At 43.1% G+C, this 26875-nt stretch overlaps 1 protein-coding gene across 1 annotated transcript in view; it reads right to left on the bottom strand.

Moving 5' to 3' along the window:
- The window catches only part of ZBTB10 (zinc finger and BTB domain containing 10), a 37595-nt gene extending 10771 nt beyond the window's left edge, over positions 1-26824 (bottom strand). Inside the window, exons 1-3 of the mRNA XM_015425429.1 lie at positions 25862-26824; positions 17444-18329; positions 534-671 (exon numbers count right to left, since the gene is read on the bottom strand). Of these exons, the coding sequence (XP_015280915.1) occupies positions 534-671; positions 17444-18329; positions 25862-26824 (1987 nt within the window). The remainder of the gene's footprint in view (positions 1-533; positions 672-17443; positions 18330-25861) is intronic.
- Positions 26825-26875: the final 51 nt, after the last annotated feature.

Here is a 26875-nt window from a genome sequence, read left to right as displayed (position 1 = left end):
TTTGCATTTATTATCCTCCTCAACTCTACAATATATTACCCAACCAAATATATCCTGGAGATACAACTCTACTACTTGGTAAATCATGTGACACTTCTGTATATTTTCAACTGGATGTTTGTGTTTATTGGTACACATCGACTTCATCAAAGGATGTGAATCAGTTCTCTAATCTAGGCCAACTTCCATTTTTAAATGTGTTCCCTGTCCAAAAGCCAGCAAAGTGTAATAAGTGTTGAAAATGACAAATAACCAATAGATTAATAACTGTTATGCAACATTAATCCTGCAAAATTTAAAGCACACCTACCAGAACACGTGCTAGCCTTATCACTTTAAATACATTATGTAAACTGCAATTTATTAGGACGCTTAAAGAAGAAATTTGCTCTTATGTGGTAATTAAAAGTTTCTTAGACCAACTCTCAGCAACTGATTTTAAAAAATTCTTAACAGTCATTACCTTTGCACACAGAAATCAGAATACACGTTACAAAAAGAGACAACTATGAATATTTATAAAAGTTACTTGCCATTTTCCCAGGTTTCCTTTGGCCAAGATTCAGGTAACAATCCATACTTGAAATCATTTGAAGTACCTGGCAACAATCCAAACTTGAAATCATTTGAGATAGCAGGAAACATTCCAAACTTGAAATCATTAGAAGTACCTAGGAGAACACGTTAAGGAAAATTTATGTAGCAAACGTTATCTACTTAAGCCAAGCAAGTATCCTATTTCTATGAGAGAGACATGATTATGAGGTTAAGCCATGGCTTCAAGCTAAAGGTACTCTACCCATTATCATTGCTGGTTAACATACACCAAGTAGAAATCCAAAGCAAAAAGTGGAGATTCATGGTATGGAAAAAACTAACAAAAGACCAGAAACCCATGAATATGATAATGAAGAATTTATAAAAATAACTTGTAAATATTTATCAAATGTTCATATCTGAATGAAGAATATTATACAAAATATCTCTGGTGTCAGTTCAATATTGAAAACACCTCCAAATCCCAACAGATTTCCTATCTGAGTCAGACCTTCCCAGTGAAGCAACAAGGTGAGCCAGTTAACAGGGGACTGGTAATATCCCATTTCCACAGTTCTTCTTCAGGAACAGGTACTACAACCAAACATAATTAATCCATATTGCATTTAATCTTCCTGCTTCCTAGTTTGGTCTGATAAAACAGCTCCAAAATTTTCAAAGAATTCTGGTATCTGTTGACACGATCCTTAGAAAGGTGAACATAACTACTCTAATCATTCTCTACACAGGTGAAACAGGACCCAAGGAGCCACACCAACAAAGAACCTATACTGGAAGCATAGCAAATGAACCTAGACACAATGAGGGAGCAGGTGTGCACTGGGTACTTTGACAATAATGAGCCTAGCAATCTCCCTTATAAATAAAAGCCGAATCGTGGTGGCACTTCTCTAGAACATTCCACACACTCCGGAATTGGTTGGCGCCCTGGTGTGTCACTCACAGGGCGTCTCTCTCCATTCGCTGTGCTGCCGCCTGTGTGGGTGTCCTCCTGTCCACGAAGGCAGCGATCACCCTTTTGGCCTCAGTTTCCTTCGAGCCATGGCCTGGGCCGGGTGCTCCACTGGCCAGACACCCTCACTTGGCCTGCAGGCCACAGACGGGGCCATGCCACTACTGCTGAGCCGCGGCAGCCAGGAGCCACCACCAGCCAAGAGGCGGCCCAGGCCGACATGCACTGGCTCCACTCAACCGCCTGGAAAGGCACCGGGGGTGGCCAACAGGGGAGGCGGCAGGGGCCTGTTCCCTCGCACCTCCCCCGTGTGGTCTGCAGATGAGGGGAGATGGCGCCGTGCCACCACGCCTGAGGCCGGCCAGGGAACCACCGGGGCCTCAACCCTGCGAGGGAGAATGCGGGTTGCTTCCCCAAGTTGGGGGGGGGAGTAGACAGCGCCCTGCACCCGGCCGGGCTCACGCCCATTGCGGGGAGAGGGCCGAGCCTGGCCAGCTTCCCCTGCCGGTGCCTTGAGCGGGGGTGCTTGGGGGGAGGGGCGAGGCCAGGCGCCTTGGCCCGCCGGAGCCTCAACCGTGTGGGGCAGGACAGCCAGCTTCACCATGGGGGGGGGGGCAGATGGAGACGGCGACCCATACCCATGGCCAGGCTAGTGCCCCATTGTCTTCAGTTCTACAACGGGCATTCTTTGTAGTCAAATTATAATACCTGAATTTACCCGTCTTAAGAATGCTCTTAAGACCCAACTACACTAGCTATATCCCAGATCTCATCAATATTACCACATATACCCACTGTCATCATCAGTTAATGTCCCATCTCCCAAAGATCCCAGGAGACAGAAGGTCAGTTCCCCTGAAACCATGTAGGAAGTGACAGGCTGTAGCTGAAGAGCACAAGCTCTTGTATTTACTGCTACCCTAGCAAACCTGCAATTAGAAGTACTGTCAAAAGCTTCAGCTGATGCAGAACTCTCCTGCAAATCTACACATGCAAAGTATGCAACCTAGTGTGCGTAAAATAATGAACATACAACATGTGATATATAACTAAGTTGCTGCCTATGTTAATGCACCTGGGTTTCTTTCCCATGTTTCTGAAAACCGAAGCCAGGCAAAGCGATATTTTCTATGCAAGGCTTGGCTTATTTCCTTCTCCCTCTGGCCATGATAGCACTAACCCAACAGTGACTACACGTATGGATTCCAAGAGGGATTACCAATTGACTAGTAGAACTGATAAAGGCATGGCAGTCAACAGCGGACAGAACCACCAACTGTGGACTACAATTCATTTCAATGGTAGGAACAAATGATACAAGCCAATGTAACAGGTAGCATATAAATTCCAATTAATAAGCAGTTCAGTCTTAATGTTCACTACTATCCTTAATGAGACAGTCAGGATATAATTTTGAAAGTGCTACTTAATGCACTGTCAGAATATTTATTTTTACCCTTTGATCTTATGTGCATACTCTGAATCACCCTCTTTATCAACATGAACACATCAAACTCTTAATAAAATTAGCTATGTGTGCTGGACTAATGTATTCGGATACAACTGATATCACTTACAGATGTACACTGATCTGCTTCTCTATGCACAAACATATTCAAAGTGAAAGAATATTTCTAAAACAGAGAATGCTTACTCATAGGTGTTCCTCCCATTTACTTTCCCCTCCAAATTTTATTACCAATGGCAAATAAAACATTTTACAGTATGCACGGCTAGCACGCTACACTGTTATCTCAAAGATAATATTTTAATAGTACAGTAAAATGTATTTGTTATATCATTTTATATACTATTTTGTCCTTACAGTAGATGACTTAAAACGGCTCCAGCAAAAGTGCACACGCAGGGTTTGATCAGTCCCCCCCCCCCATTACTGAAACTTCCTTCTTCCCCATCTGAGCTATAGGCAGGAAGTCAGGAAAAGAGAGGAGGCAGTAATACAGAACTGGGTTTGGTACTGTAATTTCCTTGGTTATTACAATACCAAACTCAGGGCTGAAATAAGATTAGACGTAGATTGTCTGCTTAATTCAGAAACACCTATAGCTTACTCAATGCCCACCCAACAAGTGCTAGACTAGAATATAGAAATGTAAGACTAGTTCTCCATACTGAGGTTACTCCATCCCTCAACAAGGTTAGTTATCATCTAGAGCACTAACTTCTTCTCAGTGACCAGGATCAGCCACAAAGGTCATAGGTCAAAAACAGTAGTCATGACATGAACAGATTGAAAGCAATCTACTGAAGGTTCTGAGCCACAAACTGTAAGGGATCAAGATATAAGCTTTAACGGGGCTTCCGGTCTGGCTAAGATGGAGGACTGAAGCGTTTCGCGATCGTGCGAAGCGAGCGACGGCCACTTTTGACAGTTTGGGCAATATACAGCCCAACGCATCACTCCCCAGCGAGGGGGGGGGACAAGCAGGCAGCAGCGCCCTAGAGGGAGTGTGAGGTTGGCGTAATCCAGCTTCGGAAGAAGCTGAATTGGGCTTTGACCTCCTCCCACGAAGAAGGCAAGTGCCAAGCAACTCTATAGTGGCCGATCGAGCCGGATTACCGGCATAAATTCTCCGTCAGCCGATCTCTTTGAAGAAGGACAACAACTGTGAGTTAAAAGAAACAATGCGAGCTAGACTAGAATATAGAAATGTAAGACTAGTTCTCCATACTGAGGTTACTCCATCCCTCAACAAGGTTAGTTATCATCTAGAGCACTAACTTCTTCTCAGTGACCAGGATCAGCCACAAAGGTCATAGGTCAAAAACAGTAGTCATGACATGAACAGATTGAAAGCAATCTACTGAAGGTTCTGAGCCACAAACTGTAAGGGATCAAGATATAAGCTTTAACCACTAGTTCAGGTGGACAGGAGTGTACAGATGCAGTGAGGGTAAAACATTTATTTGCTGCCATAACTATTTTTATTTTATTTATTTATTTGGATTTATATCCTGCCCTCCCCTCAACGGGCTGAGGGTGGGTTCCAACAGTATTAAAATACAACACAATTAAAATCAGATTAAAACACAATATAAAATAACATAGCTCCGAAGTGCCATACAAAGTATAATGAAGACCAGATACCTTCGGCCAGGAGGGCGAGGTAAAAATCTGAAAAATAAATAAATAAATAAATACCTTAGTGGTTGATGGTATTAGAATTTTAAGAATTTTAAAAAGATCTTTAAGATCTCAGGATCCAGGCTACAGATGGAGGCCAGCCAAAGGAAGGGGACACCCGATGCCTCAACCAAAAGCCCAGTGGAAGAGCTTCGTCTTACAGGCCCTGTGGAACTGCAACAGATCCCACAGGGCCCTGATCCTCTCACAGGGGAGCTTACTCCACCAGACAGGGGCCTAAAATAGGACTTCAAATGTACCCTAATCTACATTTGGTCAGATTTGTTCAGCCATTCATTTATCCTTGCCATCTTACTATACAGCTCACTGAACTATGGTAACACATAAGACTTTGTGACAGAGTGAGGATGCCTTTGATTCACTGGTGCTGCAGAAGTCCACTTGCTATTCCTGAAGCATATTAAGGCTGCAGCAGAGTAGCCAGGCCCAATCCTTGCTCAAGGCTGTCTACCTTTTTGAAGTTCAGCTTGCCATGCCACGGTGAACTGCCGCCTGGCAAGCCATCCCATGCCAGGAACCGTCCAGAAATTCATGCTTTGTGCTTCTCAAGAAGAGGGAGAGAAACAAACAGGCACACCAAGGATCACAGTCAGCCTGCTCTCCCTCTTCAGCTCGTAGAAGCTGCTCTTGGCTGATTTATTTCCAAAATTAATTGCCTTCCAAATGGCCCCCAGCTCTGCGCAAGAGGCAGTGCTCAAAGGCATGCCAAACTCTCGAAGTATCTTTCCTCGCCTCCCTCTTTTCTTTGTTTTTGAACACTTAGCCTAAAAGAATTCTGGACTTTATACAGTTTCTATCTCTGGTACCTGGTCTTAAAAGTATTACAAACCAGTCTCTTTTAGCACCTTAAACAAGGTTTTTTTCTAAAGTAAATTTTCATAGATCATTATTTATTATTACTTAATTAAATTACAACCCCCCCCAAAAAATCCTAGCTATGGGCCTACTCTGAAGGGACTATATTCCAAAAAGCCATCAGAGAGTCATGCCTCTTCTTCATCTGTGCTTCAGCAGCACCTTCAAGCCCTCTCAGATTAAAAAGTCTAAGAGCTCCTCTTCAGCTTGCCATGACATGCATCAGCCACCTTGGGTAGCAAGGATAACGTACACCTTTTTTGTTTAAAGGTTACCAATGTCCCAGCAGATAGAAAATAAAAATATGAACTGAGATACAGAAGGAAAAGCCAGATTCAAGGAAAGCATCTTCCATATCTTGTACGCTTTACCAGCCACAGGACACAAACTGAATGGAGATTTCCCCCCAAAAGAACAAGCAGCAGGAAAATAGCACTACCTCAATATCAAATGGATGATTCACCTCAATCAGGAGGACACCTTCTGCCTCCAAGTGGAAACAGTGATTAAAAATCCATCTTTCACCAGTCATCTTCATGCCAAAGGAACAGTCCTCTGGGATAAAACTCATATGGCAGCTCAATTCTCATTGAAACTAAGGTCCAAATCCACTGTATACATGGCACCAGACCAAGGTAGATATGATTTAAGTCTCTAGTTGGGAAGACTCAATTTTCATTGTATTCTACATAAAATCCATTCTTGCTGATTTTTAAGCTCTTAAAACATATTGACACCTCAAGAGATAGATGCAGGTTTAATTTTTAGAAGCACATGCTATACATTTTAACTTTTCAGGTTAGTTTTATAGCCATATCAGAAAACAAAAACACAAATCCACAGTTTGAGACCTACAGAACTAAGCTCCTGTATCGGTATCTTCCAGAGGTGTCAAACTCATTTGTTACAAGGGCTGGATCTGACATAAATGTTACTTTATCGGGCCAAGCAATGTCTGCCATAAATTGTAATACCAAGGTAACATCCTGCCTCCTCTTTCTCCGCCTTTGCTGCCATTCCCTCCACACTATTTTACCTCAGGTTCACAGCCTGACCCCTAGCCATTTCCTTTCATTTCTTGCCCGCTCCAACCACACATACCTCATCGTGTGCTCACATGCCCACTCCCCACTCGAGAAGCCTCCTGCCTTTCCTCTCTCGCACCAGTTGCTTGCAGGCCAGATAAGAGCCCTGGACAGGTCAGTTCCGGCCCCTGGGCTTTATGTTTTGACACCCCTATTCTAGACTGAACACTATGTCCTGCTGTGTAGGGAGAACAGGCAGACCTCTACAATCTTTACAGAAGCCTCTGGGAAAGCATGAAATTGGGCTCCAAATCCATAAATTATTGGGACTCATTTACAAAACTTTTCTTAAGCAACAGATATATTGTCTCATACAATAGAACTACAAATTAATAATCCCTATTCTATACCTTTAAGATATAAAGTATTATTCAGAAGTACCTTCAGGTAATTATTTTTTTAAAAAATCAGATAAAAAATTTAAAGATCATTAAAAAAATTTTAAAAGAAGAAGAAGAAGTCATTGATTTTTATTTCATTGTACCAGAACACACAGAGTTTTATTGTCATTAACCTTTGTGTAGAAGCTGAAATTCCCTAGAACAAAAATCTGGGACTTCCAACTAATGCCCCCTCTAAGCTGTGGAGTCTTGTGAGCAAAAATTCTACTTTGTGAGCTACAGGCATTAAAGTTGTGAGTGAGCGATTTGACTACTGTATAAATTAGTTTGCTCTGGAGCCATCCTTCCTGAACTAAGACAATGAGCCGGAGACTAAAAAAAATGTAAGCTAGCTCACACTAACTCAGCTTAGAGGAAACACTGCTTCCAAAGCTGCCTCAGAAGTCAGCTCAGTTAGAAAGCTTGTTAGGCGGGGACTATAGAACACACTAAGACAGGGGTGTCAAACATAAGGCCCGGGGGCCAGAACCGGACCATCTGAGGCTCCCATGTGGCCTGCAAGCAACTGATGCAAGGGAGAGAGTGCTGGGGGGGAGTGGGGGGAGCCACTCCATTGTGGCTTCAGCACAGCAGAACAACCTCATCTGCAGCAGTCAAGCATTGTGGGAGTATCTGCACTGCTGCCTCTCGAGTGTGCCTATGTGGGTTTTTCCTCTGCACTCCCCTCTCAGCTTATGGGGCCTTACAGCAAGGATACACCAACTTGGAGCTTACCAGCTGCTGTCCTTTATATAGTTTCTATCTCCGGTACCTGGCATTACATTTTATGGCACACATGGCCTGGCCCGACAAAGTGACATTTATGTTTGACATCCCTGCTGTAAGAGAATGGCGATGATTCAAGCCTGGGAACCAAACAAACACATGATATAGGTTAGACACTCCATAAAGTATCTAAAGAGCGAAATGGCATCCTTAGGAATGACACCATGCCACCTCCCCAATCTCAATCCTTCAACTGCGTCTTCACAAATTATCTGGTTTAGAGCTGGGTGCATGCCTGCAATCCCAAAACTAATGTTTACCCAAGTGTAAGCATATCTATGAACAGTCAGAACTGCTCAGCTACACTACGAACATGTGTGATTAACTAAGACTGTGGAGGAAGAGCACAAAGAATGAACAGACTGCTGGGAAGACCTCCCTACACCACAGCTTTTATCTCTTCTTCCTTCACCACAGGTTTTATCTCTTCTTCCTTCAATATGGCTGGCCAGAGTAACTGTTTTAATCCATTAAAGGATCGATCATGATGGTGCCACTCTAAATAAACAAAAACAGAGATCCTAGGCATTTGGCACAATCTTTCAGGCTTTTTAAGCCTGGCAGCAGCACAAAAAGCTAGCAGAAGAGAGGGACCAGGGAGAGGCTGGAGCCAAAGGAAGGGAAATAGCACCACAAAATTGCACCAGCAATACACTAGTATTAGGAGTGGATAGCATTAGGAATTATTTTATTAAGTAGCAACATTAAACCAACAAAACTACAGAAGAATAAAATAGCTCAGGTGAGTTCTCTCAAGGACAGCTCTGGAAAGAGATCTCTCAGCCCCACCTACCTCACAGGATGTCTGTTGTGGGGAGGGGAAGGGAAAGGAGTTTGTAAGCCACTCTGAGACACCTTTGGTAGTGAAGGGTGGGGTCATAACCAGCACCTTGAATTGAATTTGAAAACAAGCTAGCAGCTAATGTAGCCATTTCAAAATAGCCATGCACCTATCAGCTATCCCACAACAATTAACAGCGAGAGATGTAGATGCTGACAGCTGCCTAAAGGTTCTGCATTGTGCCCTATATGCACCTTTTCACTCCTTCTGTCTACAGAAGAGTAGAGAGCGGTGTTGAGTGTTTGGCTTGCTGCTAGCTTCCCAGCATTGACAGTGCTACATTCTGATGAAGGCAGACATTATTATTATTGTGGTCACTGCTGTGCATAAGCTAGTAATTGTCCATGTGCTTGAGTGCATGCTCCAGTCATCCTTTTAAACGTGGTAGATATAGGAACAACCACAAGATATATGGCATCTCATTTCCTAGCTACAGAACACATCAGTGTACAGAGCCATTAGCTTGCTAGTTTCCACATACCCTTAACAGAGTAATCAAGAGAAAGAAAATGTGCACAGAAACTGTACATGAAGTTGTTCCCTCAGCCTAGTGTTTGATATGCAACTTTATGGCTCAAAGTAGAACTGAACTCTAGTATTCATAATGTTACCTCATTTAACAGATGCCAGTGTTCTAAAAGGTTACTCTGGGCGGTCTCCCCTACGCAATAGGAGAAAGTGGCAGCCTGATATATACCCTTCTAAGCCTTGAACAGCAAGTAGAATGTAAGAAACAGCACAAAGAATGGGGACTTGCATGGTCATTTGCAGCCAGTTTTTACACATTACAGGTAGTCAAGCAAGCGGCTTGAGCCAGTACGACTTATGAATTCACTTTTTCCTAGTATGTTGCATGTGCTATATATAGCTAATGCTTTCCCAATGTTATGAAAACATAAGGTATTTAAACCCCAACCCTTACATATGCTAATGACTGCTCAGATATCACCACAACAGTGATTTCAGCATTTCCTGGAGAGAGAAAAGCCAGATTGAAGCAAAGGAAGATGCTTCCAAGAAGGGTACAGGAAATAAGACAGACTTTGGTTATAATATTAGCTTTGTTGTACCATAAAGAGTCAGCAAACTGCTCCTTTGTGAATATACTACTATTTCTAACACCTACACAAGTGGAAAGCTAAAAGACTTCATTCAACAAGTGGCCCTTTGTAGCGAACTTCACCAATAAGCATCCCTTGAAACACATCAGGTATTTAAAGAAACCCAACAAGCCATTTCATCACAAATAGGTGATTCTAAAGCATAAAATAAAATTTCAACACACAAAAATTATCTATGTAACCCAGGTTTTGAAAATTCCCCAGGCCAGGACACCACAGCTCCTGCCACCTAATGATTTTTTAAAAAGTGGAAAAAGGGGAGACAGTGCTTAAAAGGAATGCCCTGATCACACAAGCTTATTTGGTGCTAGGATACAAACTCTGCTGCAAACAGAGCTGAGAGGGGGGGGCAGGGGGAGGGGGAACATAAGTATGACTTCCCCTCCAAGGCTGAGGGGAGGGGAGAGACACAGAAACCTGGCCTGGAGGAGAAGCAGGAGTATTTGATCTTCATGCCAACTTCCAGAGGTGTTAGAATCATTCAGAGTACAATTATGGGTAGCTTTATATTCAGGTTTGGTATAATAATTGTACACACAGAATTATGAGCCATTTTACTGAATCACTGAAGTGGGGGCTCCTGATTAAAATCTATTCCCCCTGCCAAGGACCCTATGCTTGAGCTGAACAACAAATAAGTCTTGGGTTATTCTTCTTCCTTTACCTCTGTTCTAGTTATATAGCAAGCTAGTAGGAGCAACTGACCTGCCTTATAACACTAGTTTAACAAACAGGCTTGAGTATACAAAAGCTTATGTTGCAATACATGTCTTTTAGATGCTATAGAACTCTTGTTCTTGTTGACACAAATTTAATACCAGTCAGCTAGGCTCTGAGAAGGAGCAGGATAAAGCTGCTAAAGTGGTGAGCATTTTTTTTTTGCCTTTCCTTAACTGCTGGGGAGAATTAGCTCAGGTTACTGTGTGGGAGGACAGTATCTGAGGGTGTGTGGGTGTGTACAGCCTGCTGGAAAGTGGTGCCTGTTTGAGTAAGTGTTGTTTGTCTCTTTTGCCTGGGTTGTAGCTGATTGTGGAAGGTGACCGTTGCTGATTGGGGAAGGTCTGTTTTGCCCAGGGCTGACTGCTGGCCCCACCCTCTGCTTGGTGAGCTTTGAACTGTGTAAGGCTCCTCCTCACCAGAGGAGCGAACCTTCGGCACAAGCCAAAGGGATCTTGCCCTGTAGCTCTTAGCCTGGGAGCCCTGTAAGAAGCTGAGTAGCTCTTACATCCTGTATGTGTTAAGCTTTTTTGCAAGCCTTTCACAAGTAGTCTTGTGAGAAATTTTGGCATGAGAGTTATCAGGGAAGTGCAAAAAACCCCTGAACCACTTCTGCAATGGATCGAAGCAGCATGGCTGGTGAGGGAGCTGAGGCAGTATCATGCAAAATCCATTAAATCCGTGGCACATTTGTATTCTTACCACAGGGGAACACCAATTACACTTGCAGCAAGTGTAAGCTGGCAGCCCTACTGGAAGAGAAGATACAGGGACTTGAGGCACACTTGTCCACACTCCATTTTATAAGGGAAGGTGAAGAGTTCATGGACAGCATGCATGAAGCACTCCTGAGAGGGCAACAGGAGGAGGAGGGAAAGGTATCCCAGCAAATAGAGGAGCACCCAACACAGGAAAAGGGTGCATGGAAAATCTAACCCACAGGAGTAGGAAAATCAGGAGACATTCTCTGTCGCTAAGCAATAGGTTCCAGAATCTCCTCTCCCCACAGATACTGATTCTAAACCACTAGAACAAGGGCTACTCCCCCAGCCTCCCCAAAGCTTGAAGGAAATTTCTCAGGCTCCTGTGGATGAGAGGACTCGAGCTTCTTCTCCCCAATCCTACTGAGAGGGGTAGAGGCTAAAGTGTGTTGACTGGACTTGTCGTCTCGAGAGGTATGCTGTCTACCAAGTGCACGCATCCAAAATGTGACAGTAAGGGCATCAAGCCCACAGAGTATTATCCTTTCCTGCTCATCCATGTGGGAACAAATGATACTGCCCAGCATAGCTCAGAACGTATTAAAAGAGACTATGTGGCTCTGGGTAAAAAGGTGAAGGACCTAGGAGAACAGGTTGTGTTTGCATCAGTTCTTCCTGTTGAAGGCTGTGACTTAGGAAGGGAAAGAAGAATACAGCAAATAAATGACTAGCTACATAGATGGTGTCATCAGGAAAGATTTGGTTTTTTAGACCCGGCTTATGCTTTTGAGATGAACCTCTTCTATCAGGAGATGGTTTGCACATCACAAAGGTAAGAAAAATGTGTTTGATAAGAGCCTTGCAAACCTTTAAACTATGGGGGAGCGAGACAAAAATTCAAAGCCTAGTATAAAGCCAATAACTAGAGATAAGAACACTAAAGATTTGCAGGGAGTGGCACATTTGCTCAGAAACATTAACACAGGTAAGTAAACAAACAAAAACCTCAGGGCACATGAACCATGAATTCCATTGTGCCTACACTAATGCAATATGGGAAACAAGCATGAAGAACCTGAAGTCCTAATATAGGAAGGGAACTATGACCTAATAGACATTACTGAAACTTGGTGGGATGACAATCAATGATATGTAAAGGAGGCATATACTTGTGAGGAAATACATGAATCTGAGCATGGAAGCTCAGAGTCTCTGGGTTAAAATAAGAGTAAGAAACAATAGTGATATCATGGTGGGGGTCTGCTATATACCACCAAGCCAGGCAGAGGACTTGGATGAGAAACTCCTAGAACAGATTACAAAGTTCTCAAAGAGACAGGACATGCACATCAATTGCCTGGATATCTGTTGGAAGTCCAATTCTGCTAAAAATGAAAGGTCCAATAAATTCCTGACTTATCTTGCTGACAACTTTATTTTCCAGAATTTGGAGAGGGAAACAAGGAGATCTGCTATCTTGGACTTGAATCTCACCAACAGGGAAGAACTGGTTGACGAGATGGAAGTAGTGGACACCCTGGGTAGTAGTGACCATGTAATTTTGGATTTTATAGTCTTGGGAAAGGAAAAAGCTATACACAGTCAGATACATAGATTGGACTTCAGGAAAGCAATTTTTAACAAACTTAAAGTTATGCGGGGCAGAATCCCGCGGTCAGAAATAATGAGAAGAAAGTTCAAGACGGGTGGGAGTTTTCTTAAAAGTGAAATACTGAAGGCACCATCATAAACAATTCCTGCGAGAAGAAAAAATGGAAGGAGCCTAAAGAAGTCAAGGTGGCTCCATAAACAGCTTTCTAAAGACTTGAGAAATAAAAAGACTCGTTTAGGAAAAGGGGTGAGGTCCTTATAACCAAGGAAAAATGAAAACAAATAACCAGTGCTTGTAGGGAGTGTTAGAAAAGATAAAGCTCAGTAAGCGCTTAGGCTAATAAGAGATGCTAAAAACAACAAAAAGGGTTCTTTTGTTATGTTCAAAGTAAGAAAAAAGCAAGGACATGGTAGGTCCATTGTGGGAACAGGAAAGTGAAATTGTAACAGATGAAGAGAGGGCAGAACTGCTCAATTCCTACTGTCCTGACACAACCTGGCTGGGACCTGCTGGCAGCACACACATTCCAGCCACTGCTCTCCCCAACAAAGAAACCCAGCCCCAGTCTGACCCTCAACCTCTGCACCCAACCCCAGTGACATGAAGGGGATCAACAAGAGAGACGGGAAACAATGTGGTCAAGCATCCATGGCTCCTCTAAAACCTTCATCGGAGCCTGGAGCCAAAGAGGTCGAACAGCAGGTCAAACGAGCATGTCCCCACCAGTGGGAGCGGAGATCCTCCAGTGAGCCCCAGCCAAGTTATGGAGTCAGCCACGGGGTGCAGCCTGCTGATGTCGCAATAGTTGCCCCTGCCCCAGCAAGGCTGGATGAGCGGGGTGGGGCCAAACGTCAGTGCCTTCCAATGCCCAGCTGGATGTCTAAAGTTGTATGGGAGGCAGGGCTAGGAATGGGGAGGGACAGGAGAATGGGTGATGAGGCACAGGAGAAAACAGGAAAAGTCCTCAGGCTGAGGAGGAGATGGCTGATAGCTACTGGAGAAGCTGAGAGGGTGAAGGGAACACCAGTGGGCCGATTAGGAGGTTTTGTGAAGCAACCGCCTCCCCTGACCATTTCTGAGACCAAACGCCTACATGAGGCAGAACCCTAGGGGAACCAACAAAACTTCAGGGGAGCACAACACCTACTTTTCCTCAGTCTTCTCTTGTGAGGGAAATGGTGCTCAACAAGGCAAAAACAGAACACGATGAGGGAAGGGAGTTGCAGCCTAGGTGCCGCATAGGGGTAGTATATAAACACCTAGTTTCTTTAAAGGAAACTACGTCCTCAGGGCCAGATGAATTGCATCCCAGGGTACTCAAAGAACTTTCGGATGTAATTTCTGAGCCTCTGTCCATTATTTTTGAGAATTCTTAGAGAACAGGTGAGGTGCCAGAAGACTGGAGGTGGGCAAGTGTTGTCCCCATCTTCAAGAAGGGGGAAAAGGGGGATTCAGGTAACTACTGATCTGTCAGCTTGACATCTATACCTGGAAAAGTTTTAGAACAAATCATCAAACAGTCAGTCCTTGAGCATTTAGAAAGGATGGCTGTGATTCCTAAGAGCCAGCATGGGGTTCTCAAGAACAAGTCATGTCAGACTAACCTTATGTCTTTTTCTGAGAAAGTTACTACCTTGATGGATCAGGGAATGCTGTAGACATAATTTATCTTGATTTCAGTAAGGCTTTTGATAAGGTTCCACATCATATTCTTGTTGACAAGTTGGTAAAATGTGTTTTGAATCCCATTACTGTTAGGTGATCTGTAACTAGTTGACAAATTGCACCCAAAGAGTGCTTATTAATAGTTCCTCATCCTCTTGGAGAAGAGTGACAAGTGGAACGGCTTACGGAACTGTCCTGGGATCTGTTGTGTCCAACATCTTTATAAATGTTTAGGATGACGAAATAGAGGGAATACTTATTAAATTTGCAGATTATACTAAATTGGGAGGGGTAGCAAATAGAGTGGAAAATAGAGTCAGGATACAGGATGACCTTGACAGGCTAGAAAACTGGGCTAAAACAAAATGAATTTCAACAACATTTAGGTAGGAAAAACCAAATGTATAATTATAGGATGGGGGAGACTGGTCTTCGCAGTAATATGCGCAAAAAAGATCTAGGGGTCTTAGTAGATCATACACTGAACATGAGTCAGCAGTGTGATGCGATAGCTAAAAAAGCAAATATGATTTTGGGCTGTTGTATCAACAGAAGTATAGTGTCCAGATTACACAAAGTGATGGTATCTCTTTACTCTGCTCTGGTTAGACCTCACCTAGAATACTGTGCTCCGTTTTGGGCACCACAATTTAAGAAGGATATAGACAAGGCTGAATGTGTCCAGAGGAGGGCAACAAAGATGGTGAGGGGTCTGGAGATTGTCCTATGAGGAAAGGTTGAAGGAGCTGGGTATGTTTAGCCTGGAGAGGAGTCGACTGAGAGGTGATATGATAACCATCTTTACATACTTAAAGGGCTGTCACACAGAGGATGGTGCAGTTGTTGCCCCAGAAGGCTGGACCAGAACCAAGAGGTTCACATTAAATCAGAAGAGTTTCCGGCAAAACATGATGAAGAACTTCCTGGCAGTTAGAGCAGTTCCTCAGTGAAACAGGCTTCCTTGGGAGGGGGGGTGGGCTCTCCTTCTTTGGAGATTTTTGAACAGAGGCTAGATGGCCATCTGACAGCAAGGAAGATCATGAGAGGGAGGGTAGAAAGGGCTGCATCAGTGCTTACTTTGTGTGGCCCTTTCTTACATGCCCAGGAAAATGCCAAGTACTACTTTGGGGTTAGGAAGCAATTTTCTCCAGGCCAGTCTGGCCAGGGATCCTGGGCTGGGTTTTTGCCATCTTTTGGGCATGGAGTAGGGGTTACTGGGGGGAGTTAGTTTCCTGCATTATGCAGTGAGTTGGACTAGATGACCCTGGAGTTCTCTTCCAACTCTAGGATTCTATGAATATGACTATCCCACTGGAACCCATTACTTTAGGCCCAGTTTGTTTACATTCGGATGAATCAAATGGTAGGGTGTTTTTTTATTATACAGAAAATACAATGTGCATAATGCTTTACAGAGCACAAGGAGGTAAGTCCCTACTCCAGGGGGCTTACAATCTAAAATGTGAGACAAGGAAGATGACAAAGAGGGGAGAGAAGACTGAGGTGGAGAAAACTGAAGAACATGTTTTTATTTCAGTGACATGTATGTGGGCATAGGTCCTGTAGCAGAGGGAAATAAGGGGTTGTGTGAGGAGTTTTGAAGTCTTTCCTGAGCTGTGCCTCCCCAGGAAAACCTCCTCATTTGCACAAAAGATTCTGTACCCCATATGAAAGGACAGAAGGAAGAAGCAACTCTGCGCCTTATTTGGGAAGGCATTCCAGAGCAGTAAAGGCCCTGCCCTTTACAACTAACTGATGTCCATATCTTCTAGAGTAGGGCTGACCTGCTTGTTTAGGGTTGCCAACTGGTACGGAAAAAACTTTCTGTGCCATGGAGGCAAAGAACATCACCTGATAACTTCCCAATAATCCTCTATTAAAGGGACAAGACATTTTTCTCCAGACCAGTTGGCTGCTCCATTTGAAACTTAGAGGCCACTGTAGCACCCAGCCCGTAACTTTAACTGCTGCCAGCACTTTGTATTGTACTAATTTTAATTGTTGTGTTTTAATTATGTATGTTTTATTCTGTATTTATGTTACCTGGAAGTCACCCTGAGCCTGCTTTGCGGGGAGGGTGGGGTACAAATTTGATAATAAATAAATTAAACTTGCTTGGTATCACAGAGAAAAAACTGTACTTGGTATGGATGAGTCTGGAGCTCTTAATCTGGGGACTGGCTCCTAGGTCCAAAAGAAATTTGTTAAGCCAGTTTGGTGTAGTGGTTAAGTGCGCAGACTCTAATCTGGGAGAACCAGGTTTGATTCCCCACTCCTCCACTTGTACCTGCTGTATGACCTCGGGCAAGCCACAGTTATGGCACAGCTGTTCTTGAAAAAGAGCAGTTTCTGTCAGAGCTCTCTTAGCCCCACCTACCTCACAGGGTGTCTGCTGTGGGGAGGGGAAGGGAAAGGAGCTTGTAAGCCGCTCTGAGACTCCTTTGGGTAGTGAAGGGTGGGGTATAAATCCAATCCTTCTTCTTCTTAAGGCCTGATGTAACCAAAGAGTGGAAGCAAGTGACCGTGTATTTTTAAGAAAGTGAGGTTCTATCTCCTTTGCTGTTCTATGCCTTTTGCTGCAGTCTGGTAACAGAATATCTGTCCACACACTTATGAGGTAGTTCGAAGTTAAGTCATATTTCAAAGCAAATTGCCTATATTTTGTCTCACGTATAGATGGTGCAAAGCCAACGGTTTTTGAACGAATACTTAGGTTCTCACACTTCTGCTTAATCTTGTTGCATTATGAAGACCAACATGTACTGTGCTATATTATGAATGAAGGCCAGGAGGACTTCCTCCCCTTCTATCTATCTATCTATCTATCTATCTATCTATCTATCTATCTATCTATCTATCTATCGAGAGAGAAAGAGAGATTTCGATTTCTGACGACTGAGCTTAACAGTATGATATGTGGGTTTTAACTTCCATGAATTTGTGCCACAATACGTATTTTGGCTACAACAGAACACAGATATCTCTCTATAGATTATACATTTACCTGCTTCTTCTTTAATGAACTGCAGATCTTCTGGGTACTGGACTGATGTTTGAGTCGAGCGTTCTTCTAACGTTTCTTCATTATTGGGTGGTACATTGTAAATAAACCTTTTCGTAGTTTGGTTTTTCCTTCTTGTTTTCCCAGGTTCTTGAAAAAACTGTCCTTGTGAACTCATATCATTCCATACAAAGACTTTCCCTTCACCCTGAGACTCATTTTCAGCCATTTCAGGAGAGCTGTCCTGGACCCAATCATTGATTTGGTAGTTTTCAGACTGGCCTTCATCAATGCAGTAGCCATCATTCTCAGTTTTTATACTGCTTGCCAAGTTAGTAAGATTTCTTGTTGCCCAGAAACTAGCAACTTTCTGATCCCTTGATGACAATCCATCCCTACTAACCGACCTTCTATTGTAATCCACAACTACAGCTTCTGGAGCTTCTGATTTTATGCTTATATTTAAGGCATCTTTGATAAAATTTCGACAGGATTGGACAACCTCTGTCATCTGAAGGTAGCTGGCAACTGACATTACTTCAATAGCATTCTGGCTTGTAAGCACAAGGTTACCAGAATATAAGAAGTCCAAGATGACTGAGAATCCTTGAACAGCAACAACATCTAAGTAGGTAACAGTGGTTTGGTTACGGCTTTCTTTGTTTGTAAAGCAATACAGAGTTTTGAAGAAACGGCTGCCTGCAACCAGGATATTTTTGTGGGCTCTGAAGACTCTTCCACTCACCACAATATTGACATCACAGAGAATGCCCTTCTTTCTCTGCTCATTTAATTCTTGCAAGAGTTGATAGCAGTAAGAGTTCTCATTTGGCCTAACATTATAATCACAATCGCTTTCATTAGCCAGTTCTGATGGTCTTTCTGATTCCTGTAATGAGTGAGGGGAAAAAATTAGTATTTAACAAGCTACTTCCTGTTTTAAAATCCAGGTGAATGAAGTTATTCCCAACATCCCACTTCAAAAAAGGTAGAACATATAGAGTCACTACTACATAATCTCTCTCCCACTCACACACAGACAAAATGTGCATTAAGAGAAAAATATTAAAATTTCTTCCTGTATACCCCAAACATACCACGGTTATAAACCATGTGTCAACCAACTGTTCTAAAGTTATTGATAAGTTTGCTACCAAATAGAACATACTGCACTGAAGGTACATTTGTATGAAATTTCTGATGTCAAAGTCCATTTACTTCCATTGCCAAGAGTCAATTCTGACCGCACTGAAGAGATATGGAAAACATGTCTGCCTCATGTATGACTTGATGATTTCTCCATTACCTTCCAGACTCCTGCCTCCTCCACTCATATAGTGAAATCTATTCTGTCTTCACCTTTCTATTCCAGTTTTCCAGAGGCTTTCCCCCAAAACTGATGGTTCCGGATCTTAAACTGTTGTTCTAGAACCAACTGTCTGAGTTGTCCTTACATTACTGGCCACATTTATCTCAATGCATATGTTCTCACAGGCTAGCACTCTCAGTACTGTGTACTGGCAGCTACTGGGGCAGAACTTGCTTATGCTGATACACTGACTAGAGGCTGGGATGTTGCACAGCTACAATCACTGTAATTTCCCCACTCATTAGTTCGATGTAGCTGGTAATAATACGCAACTGGGAAAGTCCTTGACAAACCAATTTCTACTTTGTTAATTGTACCATATATTAATCACAGTACATCACAATATCCCACCCATTAACAATAGTTCAAGGGTTGTTAGCACCACAGCAACTAAATTTGACTTGGATCAAAGTGCTTCTTGCACAAGCGGAAGGAGTTTTTAGTTGTACACAATTTCCCCCCAGCTGCAGGGGCGGGGGGAGAGAAACACCACTACGCATGTAGAAAGTTGGATATACTTCTTTGGATCCAAGCCATTGTATTTCTAATACAATGAATGTTTGGATAATTTATCACTGTATCGAATAGCCAAAGGCTGGCTTCCATGTGGAACATAAAAGCCCTCCTGTATCAAATCAGATACAGACACATTTACTACATCATGTGCTTTCACACAATGGCCAACCAGTTGCACTGGGTGGGGGAGGAATGGTATAAAGGGAAAGGCCTTTCCTAATGTTGCTTTTTAGCATTAGTATGTACTGCCTCAGTTTGGAATTTCCCTTTAATTGCTATGGCTAGCAGCCACTTAGGGCCGTGGTGGCTCACGAGGTTAAGACGCTGAGCTGCAGACCAGAAGGTCTGTAGTTTGGCAGTTTGAAACCCTAATGCTGTGTGACGGGGTGAGCTCCCATCTCTGGCCCCAGCTCCTGCCAACCTAGCAGTTCAAAAACAAGAAAAATCAAGTAGATAAATAGGTACCCCTTCGGTGGGAAGGTAACAACGTTTTGTGCGCCTCAGCATTTAGTCGTGCCAGCCACATGATCACGGAAATGTCTCCAGACAGCGCTGGCTCTTCGGCTTGGAAATTATGAGCACTGCCCCCTAGAGTCGGATTTGACTAGCTTTCAAGCAAGGGAAACCTTTACCTTTTACTATTAGCCACTTAAGGAACTATCTTCCATTAGCAGGTCTAACTCCATTTCAAAGCCACCTAAGTCATCCACTGGCAGTGGAATTACACAGTTTAATTACTTGTTGAGTAATGAAGCATTTTCTTTTGCCATTCACCATCTATTGCCCATCAACTTCATTAGGTATCCACAAGTTCTAGCATTACATGAGAGGGAAAAGTTCTATCCACTTTCTCCATCCCATGAATAATTTTATGAACCTCTATCATGCACCCCCCAATTAGCTTTTTTTTTTTAATAAACCAAAAACATTCTAAACATTAGCCTTTCTGCACAGGAAAATGTTTCAACTCCTTAATCATCTTAATTGGCCTCTTCTGCAATAGATTCAGATGAAAAACTTAGCTTAAAGAAGTTGGGGGTTAAAAACCTCATAGTCAATACCAACATCTGTGCATGCACAGACCTTACGAGTCCATTTGCCATTTTGAGTTACCACCAGGGAAGTGAAAGGAGCAATACAACCTGTACAGGAGACAGACCTAGCAAGGCTTAAATTTGTTCACTGTTTAAGCAATTTTCAACTGATGAAAAACAATATATAAACCAATAAATGAAGAATGGGTTATACATAATTAGGAATATTCCAAGGTACGAATACCAGAATATTAAATCAGAATCAAAGGCTAAACTCAAATTTAAGAAAATTGGCCCTTTGATCCAGAAGTGTCAAACAATTAAGATATGTAAATCTTTTAGTCAACCACACCAATTTTACTTGTTTCTAACCCACTAGCCTTGGCACTTAAAATTTTGGCACTAGAGATTTTAATTTTTTTTCTAGACCCAGCTGTAACTATATAAAATATTATTTTATCAGTCTTTTGAAGTTATCTCTACACACAACCATGGAATCATTCTTAATAGCTTTCATAGTAACCCAATTTCCCACATGGTATTGTTAGAACATTTCCATTATAAAACATACTATGCTACCCAGGGGGTTGTGCCATGTTTAAAAAACCCATATTGAAAAGCAAAAAAAGATGGTGCCAAAGACCACATGCAAAAGTCCCATGATTAGTATCTTCCAAGGGATACTGAGTATATTTTAACCCTACCCTTTCTCCAAAGAGGTCTGATAAGTATTCAATTAACCTTTCAGGTTCTTAAATCTTATCTAGGCTACGCATGGATGTATTTGTACACATGCACATTACAAAACTATGAATAGAAGCAATGCCTAATCACAACGATAATTTACAGATTTTTTAAGGCTTCCCTTATACTTTTGGTTTCTCAGAGCTGCAATGTTAAAATGTGTGTAACCTTAACTCTCAATGAAACAGTTTGCCAAACGGCTAGGCTTATCTGTGCATTATTTTTCTGCTTAATTAATACAGATTGTGAGTTGGCCCCAGTGCGCTGCTTGGCTCCAGATGTAAAAGTAGTCATTTTAAAGCCAGGATCACCATTTGAACTTCTCTATATCTCAATGAATTCATACCTTTCAAGCAGTACCCTTTTTTTCAACCTCACCACACACTGATGGGTGGAGTTGGCTGATGTAGGCTATTTCCTTAAAAAATCATTAATCTAGCTGGGACTGGATCTAGTGAACCAAACTATTTTTGTACTCCAAAGAGAACTTCATGCTTATGTTTCCAAAACTGTGCTATCCTTGCTACATAGAACACAGCATCTGAGCTGAAGGGACTTTCAAAAGTGCTTTACAATATGGCATGGAGTGGTTTGCTATTCAATATCAGAAATCCCACTGGGCATGCTCAAGCTGCTGGGTACATGCAAAGTAGCTTTGTGGATTGCAGCTGTATAGCCCAATCTGTTGCATGTTTATCTAAAAGTAAATATAAATGTTCAACACAGTTCCCTCCAAATTAAGTCTTTGGAGGACATCATCCTTATCCTTAAGAAGCCACAAAACTCTATGGCAAAAAAAGCCTGCTCTTCTGTTACTGGGACTGCAAATAGTAAAATACAAAAGCCAGATAGTTGAAAGGTTCTAAAATAAGTGTGTAGATGCCAGCAAGGTTTTACCTAGCTAGGGATTTTTTCCTACCCTCACACAACTAATTTAAACCCTACATATGTGTGTGTGTATTGTTCCAACTTTTATGTACTGGAAGTAGAAAGCAGATGATACAGACATTTGCTTGTTCTGCTGTCATCAGTTCAAAGATACATATTCAGGGACAGATGTGCCAAATGTTTTTTCCTCCTTCACCTGCCACATTACCCCCCTTGCCTTGGTTAGTTACCATAATGCAGTAACACTTGTGATTTAATCTGGCATAATGAAATTAACTTTGTGCAGTATCAGTGCCCCTCCTTTCCAGTAATGTATTTATTTACTTCAACTGTATTCCACCTTTCTCTCCAAGAGGGTCCCAAAGTGGCTTACATCATTCTCCTCTCCTCTTTTTTCTCTTAACAATCCTGTGAGGAAGGTTAGGCTGAGAGTGTGGGTTGGGCCTAACTTCACCCAGCAAGCTTCCATGGCAGAACAGGGATTCAAACCTGGGTCTCTCAGATCCTAGTCCAATACTCCCCATTTCCATTTATAGCTCATGGGATTTCAGTCTGGACAAAATTCTACATATAAAATTAAAATAAAATGAAGACACCCCCCTGGTGAGAAAAATTATGACTATCAAAATTATTGGCAAAATTAGATGACTACAAGGAGCTCAAATAAACTAAACTAAAGAAGCAATTAAATTTCAGAATGGTGATTAACCTGTATTTAAATTTTGAAGTCCCAGGGCCACAGAAATATCTTTATCAACTGCCAACATTGTTCCAGGGTGGTCAGCTGTGTTGGTCTGAAGCAGCAGAACAAATTTAGAGTCCAGTGGCATCTTTAAGACCAACAAAGGTTTATTCAAGGTATGAGCTTTCGTGTGCAAGGCATACTTTTTCAAGTACAACAGAATGGAAAATAGAGTTCAAATTTATAGACAGATTGAACAGCAACTTACTTCCCACAATTAGAAAATATGCCTTTACACACTTATCCCCCAGTTTGACATCTTTATTGCTTTGGTGTCCTTTCCCACTTTAATTAAATCAAAACAACTGTTGACCTTATAACCTTAGGTTATGTAGTTTTGTTTTTTTGCGTAACTTAAAACACCTTCATCATTTTACATGTAAAGTTGCTATGCAGCTTGTCTATAGGTTTGAACCCTATCTTCCATTCCACTGTATTTGAAAAAGTTTGCCTTGTACATAAAAGCTCATACCTTGAATAAACCTTTGTTGGTCTTAAAGATGGCACTGGACTCTAAATTTGTTCAACTGCCCACACAGTACCTCTCATTCTTTGACACTCTGTCAGTGTGCTGCCCTTGTAAGTTTCTACATGTTCATATATGGCACAAAAGAACAAAAATACACAGAAGCAATACACTGTGTAAAACAGCAGACTGACTCCTGAAATACTTTTATGAAAATTGGACTATTAACGAGTTCAATAACCTGACCCACAAAATGATCTTCAAACAGAAGCCAGTAAAACTGGAGACTAAGCCCCTACATTTATTTTAGGGATCCTTAGAAGGAAGCTTGAGATCAACCTATTTTATCTGTACAAAATCTTATATTTCATGAACACAAACGATGCTAATATGACATTTAAACACGAGCAGCATTTTCACGATTTAGCATGGCCAAAAAGAACAGTATCTAAAATTAATAGCAGTCACCTTCTCAGTCTGAGAGAAAAAAAGGTATTTAAGCAGGCAATCTGCAAGATAATCTTTAAAACCACAAAATGTGCTATATGCACACAGAACAGAAATTTAGATAAAGGACATCACCCTCAAGGAAATAGAAAACTTGTTTAAAAATAAATCAGAGCAAAGCAGGGTGAAGATCATAACACAAAATGACTTTTCATATCATCTATGAGATCTTCACCAAGTTACTTGAAAATGTCTGTCCTCTACTGGTCCTCCCCCATGTGGCCACCTCTGAACTGAAATGTAGCAGCCATAAAACATTACAAGGAAATTAGAACATAAAATGAAACAGCATCTCCACCTATCTAAATGTTAATGCCTGGGGACATAGTCTGCATGATACGCCACTTTTATTAATCTGCAGTACCCAAATTGTTAAACTTGATATTGCCATGGGTCAGACAGGCAGGTTTTCAGTTCATTCTTTCAACAAGGTCATGCAGGAAAAAGCAACTTGTGAATTATAAAGGAGTTTTACACAAGAAGGGCTTTTAAAATGTATGCATGAGATAAAGCAAGCTAAACCAGCCTAAACTCTATGAAATTGTCTTCACTAAAAGGACAATATGGCTTAAGTAGGAAAGCCAGCACTACAGAATAGAAAACCTTCAATCTATTATTAACATGCCTTGCTGTGTCTAGTAATTGGGTGGCCAACAGTAGTACAAATAGTGGCACAAGATCAAAAGAGCCAATGTTCATGGCACTGTGTATGACCTATACATTCAGTCTCTCTGCTGTTGCCTAATTCAGGAGATTATGTGCAACAGTACACTTTGGGATAGGCTGGCAGAAGAGGTTTGTATGGAAGTGCGTAAAAGTACTATAGCACGCACCAGAGTAGCATCTTTTATACACTGGACTTGACTTGAGCCACATTTTCAAGACACGGGAATAATGTGGTATAATTTGCCCTTTCATGTTCAAATCTTATATTTATAAGCATGTCACTGACCATAAACCATCTCCATATTGAATGTGACCACAGCTGAAGGGCACTGAGATGCAAATACATTCAATGAGGGCACTGAGATGCAAATACTCATCTGTATCAATTCAACTAGCATCTTGTCGCTATACTAGGTTCATTCATGTATTAACCTACCTTACCTTAAAAAGCTTGTTGCGAGCTACGTATGGAGCACCAGAATTTAAGAAACCTAACCATACTATTGTAATCAGTGAAGAACAGAAAAAATTATGTAGAAAATTAATCATCTACATCCAGTTTGCAAATGTGGAAGTGCCGTGTGTGACTAGTTTCAGTATCATTTCTATATTGAAACCATAGTGCTTAGGTTAACTGGAATCAGGTAAACTCAGAAGCCAACATAACAGGCAGCTCTTGGTAACTCACAGCAGGCATTTTGACAGCTGGAAAGAAACAGGGATTGGAACCTTTTTCCTAAATCAAAGTAAGGCAAAGTATGTTTTCAATATTAAATGCCACCTACAAAAGCTTCCAAAGACAGTTACTTTGGTTTCAGTACCATCCCACATAAACATTCACAGTGAAGGCAACACAAACAGCTTCAAGAATCCTAAATTTACTTTCAGATGTATTAACTGCTACTGTCAGAGAAGAGAGAATGGTAAAATTTCTAGAGAATTTTAAATTTTGCTTATACTCTTCTCTGAATATCCCTATACTTCGAAGGCATAGGCTTTGATGTCTGAAGGTGTCATACACATGAGTAATCTCACTACCACACACTGCTATTTGTTTCCACAACCATCCAAAAAAGGACGGTACTATACAGTCACAATGATCAGCTGCAGTAGCTACTATACACCTGGAAAAGTTTCAATTGTTCCCTCCCGTACCAAAGAAACAGATCAGTGAAAGTAACAATTACCATAAAGGAAGTAATGATATTACAATAGAACCATTATGGAAACTTAAGCCGTTAAAAGGTAATGTGGCCACCTAAAGCTTTCATACAAAACGGTAAGGCAACTCAGCCTGAAACAGAAGGCAGGGTAATCTGCTTACTGGAGACAGAAGGTGAATCGGGAGCACGATGTGCCCTCAAACCCAGTGGTGGGAAAGAGAGAAGAATCCATTTAAAGCCGCTCAGAGAGGTGGGCACTCTGCCTAGCAGGAATCTCCCCAGGGGAAGCAAAGCACCACATTCCCAGACGGCTCCCCCCCCCTTACCTGCTCGGCGCTGACAGGCTCGTTGAGTCCGTGCTCAGCAGAAACATGATGCCTGAGAAGTAGGGTTCGCTTGTAGTTGCGGGTGCCCTTGCAAAGCTCGTCGTGGCCCCCACAACTGCTGCTGTGACGGCTGCCGCCGTCCGCGGAGAGAGCGGCAGCGGCGGCGGCGGCGGCGCACCAGGCGCAGGACATGAGCCCGGTCTGCTGGCAGTACTGCAGCCAGGGGAACTCCTTGAGCCAGGCGCCCTGGAAGGAGACGTGCAGCTTCTGCAGCAGGGACTTGGGCCGGGCCGCCAGCGGGAAGTGCTGGATGCTCTCCCCCTCCCCCGCGCCCAGGCTGCTGACCTCCGCCTCGTCCCCCCCGGACCGCCTGCTGCTGCTGCAGCTGCCGCCCTCGGCGCCGCTGCCATCGCCCAGGCTGCCGCCCTCGCCGTCCTCCTCGTCCTCGGTGCTGTCGCTCAGCGACCCGCCGTCCTGCACCAGCTCCTTCCCCTCCAGCAGGCCCTCCAGCTCCAACTCCTCCTCCTCCGCCGCCCCGACACCGACACCGCCGCCCCCCCGCCCGTTCAGCGGCCGCCGCGGCCAGGCCGCCCCCGCCACCTTGCAGCTATTGTTCGCCGACGACGAGCCCCCGCCGCGGAAGGCCAGGGTCCGGCGGTTCCTCTCGGCGAACATGGGGCCGGCCGGGGCGGCAGTGGCCGAGTCCGCGGGAGCGGTGGGCAAGAGCAGGAGCTCCTTCCCGGCGGCGGCGGCGTCCGGGGCCTCCAGCGCTGCCACCTCCAGCTCCACCGTCTCCAGCTCCACTTCCTCCTCCACCCCCTGGCCGTTCAGCTGCTCTGCCTCCTGGCGGACCCACGCCTCGCCCGGGTCACTGTTGCCGTTAGCTTTCGGGCCGCCGCCTCCTACTGCGGCGGCGGCGCTGACCAGGCCTCCCCCCCGGAACGCCAAGGTCCTGCGGTTCATCTCGGCGAACATGGCGGGCAAGCGCGCGCGCCCCCCGCCCGCCCGACGCCC

This window comes from Gekko japonicus, unplaced genomic scaffold (genome assembly GCF_001447785.1).
Source record: "Gekko japonicus isolate JY-2015 unplaced genomic scaffold, Gekko_japonicus_V1.1 scaffold301, whole genome shotgun sequence".
Classification (NCBI taxonomy): domain Eukaryota; kingdom Metazoa; phylum Chordata; class Lepidosauria; order Squamata; family Gekkonidae; genus Gekko; species Gekko japonicus.
This window is presented reverse-complemented; position numbering and strand designations above follow the sequence as displayed.